The 4,414-nt window shown below is 36.4% G+C and overlaps 1 protein-coding gene across 1 annotated transcript; it reads right to left on the reverse strand.

Moving 5' to 3' along the window:
- Positions 1–2,326: 2,326 nt before the first annotated feature.
- On the reverse strand, positions 2,327–3,265 carry or61c3 (odorant receptor, family 61, subfamily C, member 3). Its single transcript, XM_016526280.1, has one exon. It carries the CDS (start codon positions 3,263–3,265, stop codon positions 2,327–2,329), a length of 939 nt encoding a protein of 312 aa, XP_016381766.1.
- Positions 3,266–4,414: the final 1,149 nt, after the last annotated feature.

Here is a 4,414-nt window from a genome sequence, read left to right on the forward strand (position 1 = left end):
TTTGTATTACTTTATGTATTTTAACAGTGTTATTCAATGAAACTATATTTAAACTATATACCATATATTGCCTCGTAGTTTTTATTTTAAGTCATGGAAACTAGAATATTAAGTCAGATGCGTTGTTGGTGGTGGTGAAATTATTACCGACATTAAAACACGTTACTAACGTCAACAGTCAAAACAGTTTCACAGGATTATGAACGTATTACCTGTGATGAACGGGCTTCATCTCGGGCTTTTTTTCCCTTTTCTCTGCGCCGGACTGCGCTGATATGTCTTTTCCCTGATATAGCCTAGTTGTCCATTAATTATGATGATCATTTGTATTCAGCCGCAAACATGAGGTGAGAGCGGGAGAGCAGTGCATATCTGAGAGCGCGCGTCCGGTTTAGTGCGAGAGCAAAGGCAATCCGAGTGATAATTCAGTCTAGCCAGTCTAGATATTTTTCTTACAAAAATGCATGGATTCACTACAGGAGGCCTTTATTCACCCCCTGGAGCCATGTGAGCCACGTTTTATTATGGATGCAAGCGCTTTATTTGACGACTTGTGGACTGTTCAACTGCAACACCCGCTGACTGCAATGATAGAGCTTGGAATAGCCAGGACAATTTTTAATATAACTCCGACTGGATTCGTCTGAAAGAAGAAAGTCATATACACCTGGCTAGGATGCTTCGAGGGTGAGTAAAACACAGGCTAATTTTCATTTTTGGGTGAACTAACCCTTTAAGTTGAACCGCGGTGCAAGTGCGTGCCCAACCATTCAATTTTTTTTTGTTTCTTTTTTTTAGAGAACCGTTCCACCCAGAGGCGTCATGACTCATGCCCATTCAAAGTGAGGTGGCACGTGCACCCTCAGATTTCTGAGCCAAGTGGATTTTAAATGCAGCTTCCAAAAGACAAAAATAGCCGAATAATATTTTTTATATTTGATACAATCACACCGGTGTGATTAGATCGTTCAGTGCGGCACAGCATCAGCTGCTAAATTCAGAGACAGGGACAGACGCGTTTGTACAGCGCTGCATTATAACCAATCACTCACGATTCTGTTGAGCTTATGAATGCAATGGCCAATCAGAGACGTTCAGATGAGTCATCGCTGAAACGCGGTGTTTCGTTCACTTGCTGGCTGACTGAATTATAAACAACAAAGTGCAGATGTGCGTACACATGTAAGTAAGATATTCATTTCACAGTGTAAACAGCTTCAGTGATTTAAATGGGAGTTTTTGAGAGTGCCTGAACTCTGGCTAGACTGAAGTGAAAATGTTGATAATGTGGCCTAAATGTTCTTTGCTCTCTGTAAAATGAAAATGTTAGTAACTTACAATATTGTTATTAAATTGACATTAAATACAAAGTCAGTCGTATTAAAAATATTTTATGGCATGACACCCATATCTGGTACTTAAGTAAAAAGATTAGCATACACTATTAATCTACGTTTGCATCTGGTGCAAAACACATTTACTTACACATGTTTGAGAATCGAGATATTTCCTGACGCTATAGTTAACGTGTTTGGAAATATTTCGAATAAAAAGGGAATAAAATAAAATAAAACATAAGCCTATATCAGTTATACAGCGCTATTGTGGCTGCTGTGTCACATGACAAGCATAACGAGCCAGCTGTCTTGCTGTTTTTCTTAGGAATTTTTCTCACCCTGCTTTGCCTATTTATTTATTTTTTTATATATATTTATGGATATCTTGCTTGCATGCAATCTACCAACATATTATTAAGGCATGGTTTGTAGTATAATCTTCTTGCACTGAAACATTCAGTGATGGACAGCAAATAACAATATTGGACCAACTAGAATAATTTCTTTGTACAGTAATTATTTGTGAAATTTAGCCATTTCTGAATGAAAATCGTTTTAGAGAAAATGACCAACTATAATTGTATTCAGTCCTTGATTTTGGCTTGCCAGTAGTCTTACAAAAATCTTGGGAGCATATAGGTTTGTAACCAGAAGATGGCACCAAAGTGTTACTTTGATACTTTTGATATCATCATTGTTAATACTGTAGCAACCTATACAGATCAACTGTATTTGTGAGAACAATTGTTTTAATGAAAGTGACACAGGCCTGCTTTGTCAGCTTTAATTGCGCAAAATATATCCAGTGTCAAATACTAAGACACAAGCACTTATATTCTCCTGTTACATCATGTAACATGAATAGTACCGCTTAAAGAATAAATTATCCTGTTTAAATAACATTATATGTGAACATCTCAAAATAAAAAACTGTTTTAATAAAAGGTCAGAGTAATGCAGAGTAAAGACAAAAAGAAGTCAGCACTAAATTATAATGGTGTCTTAATCCTAAAACTTCGGAAAATACACAGTATTTTTGCCCTTACTGGACTTAATTTAATACCATATATTACAGGATTGACAACAGGGGGAACAATCAGGAATATAACAGTTAAAAAAGTATATAACATGTGAGGCAATGTTTTTGCTCTTAATTCTGTCTGGGAGGAATCAAAAAAAACACAGGCTATGTAGTTCAGAAAGGAAATCAAGTGTGGTACACATGTGCTGAAGAACTTCTCTTGATTTACTTTAGATTTTCTACAAGCTAGAATTATTTTAAAATAGGAAATCAGAACAAAACTAATTAAGACAATTGCAGTGACATACATCCATCCATTAAAAATCCGATTTAAATTATCTTGTTTGCATTGAAGATTAACCAAGGACAGGTTTTCACAGAAAAGTTTAACTATGTCATGTCTGCAAAAAGGGTATTTCATAGCAACTAAAATGGCCATTATACTCAGAAAACAAGGATATATCCAAATAAAAGTCACCAGGCTCCACACAGTGAAAGGTGACATAATGCTGTGATAACGTAAAGGTTGACAGATCGCTATGTACCTATCAACAGCCATGACACTTAAATTTGAGAATTCACCAGCACCATAAACAATGATGACAATACTTTGTACAATACATTCCTCAAATGAAATCCTGTTTGTTTCTGTGAGTAAATATACCAAAGCCCTGGGATAAAACCCTGTAGATCCACACAGATCATTAACACACAGATTACACAAGAAAATATACATGGGCTCATGCAGGGCTTTCTCAAAAGCAATAATCATAATCAAGGCAGCATTAAGAACAATAGTCAGAAGGTAACCTGAAAGAGCAAATGAAAAAAATATGATCCTGCTGGTCCAGTCCCACTCATTCAGAGCCGTGACAGTGAGAAAGTGGGGAGAGGAGATGTTATCCATTTCTTCTCAAAATGTGACTCCAGATCAAACAAGGCCAACACAAACAATGTAGAATTTTTTCCTGTGTATCTTGTTATACTGTTAGAAGACTTCAAATGATTAAAATAGATTTATAAGCAGTATGCTGTATTAAAATGGCTTGAAAGACTGTGAGGTTTGGAAAAGGCCTCTGAACGCCTCTTTTAGAAATCCATCCTTCATTCTGCTCACAGCTGCATGAGGGAACTTTATATACAGTCAGATACGCAACATCATAATGATCTAACAGTCCTTTGATAATTCAGAAATAATTATAGAATGCAAATGTGACCTTTAAGTGTGTTAGATGACTTTACCCTTCTGTAATTCTGAAGTAACTGATGATTTCAGGAAATGGAGGATCAGCAGAAACTCTTTAACTAAAATAATACTATTTATTCTAGATAAACTGCAACTGAATATTAGGACGATACTGGTAGTAGAGTGAGCTCGCAACCTGAGCGGGCAGGGCACGCCTTGTGCCTGATAAGTCAGGGTGATGGCATCCACTATCCAGTGGGCCATCCTCTGTTTGGAGATGGCATTCCCCTTCTGCTGACCTCCGTAACAAACAAAGAGCTGCTCTGAGGTCCTAAAGCTTTGTGTCCTGTCCACGTACAATTTTAAAGCGTAGATGGGACAGGTTCCTCGCCCCTCTAAGGAACCTGATAACCAGGTTGTGCTTCCCCACTGTTTACCCCTCCACAGGGTCGTGGTCAGGGCTGGGAAGGTTACTTTTAAAATGTATTTCACTACAGATTACAAAATACAAGCTTTAAAAAGTAATCAGTAATGTATTTAGTTAGATTACTCAGGTTTAGTAACTTAATCTAAATACTTTAGAATACTTTGAAATACTTAAGCTATGTAACACAAAGGAACATATTAACTTGATGTCTTGTTTTTATGCTTTCCAACTCTAAATAAAAGTGACATCTACCAGTCATAAGATTTGCGTTTTCCTAGCATTTTATTTTTAACAACATCAGTTTTCCACAGCATTTCTATGAACAACAAAAAATTTTGTCATTTAAATCTACCAATTAATATAAATTCAAATTCAACGCTTCAAAACTAATCCAAACACACCAAACACATAATAAAAGTAGCCAAAACAACTGGCACAGTTCT

This window comes from Sinocyclocheilus rhinocerous, unplaced genomic scaffold, assembly GCF_001515625.1.
Source record: "Sinocyclocheilus rhinocerous isolate Xijiao unplaced genomic scaffold, SAMN03320098_v1.1 scaffold753, whole genome shotgun sequence".
NCBI lineage: Eukaryota > Metazoa > Chordata > Actinopteri > Cypriniformes > Cyprinidae > Sinocyclocheilus > Sinocyclocheilus rhinocerous.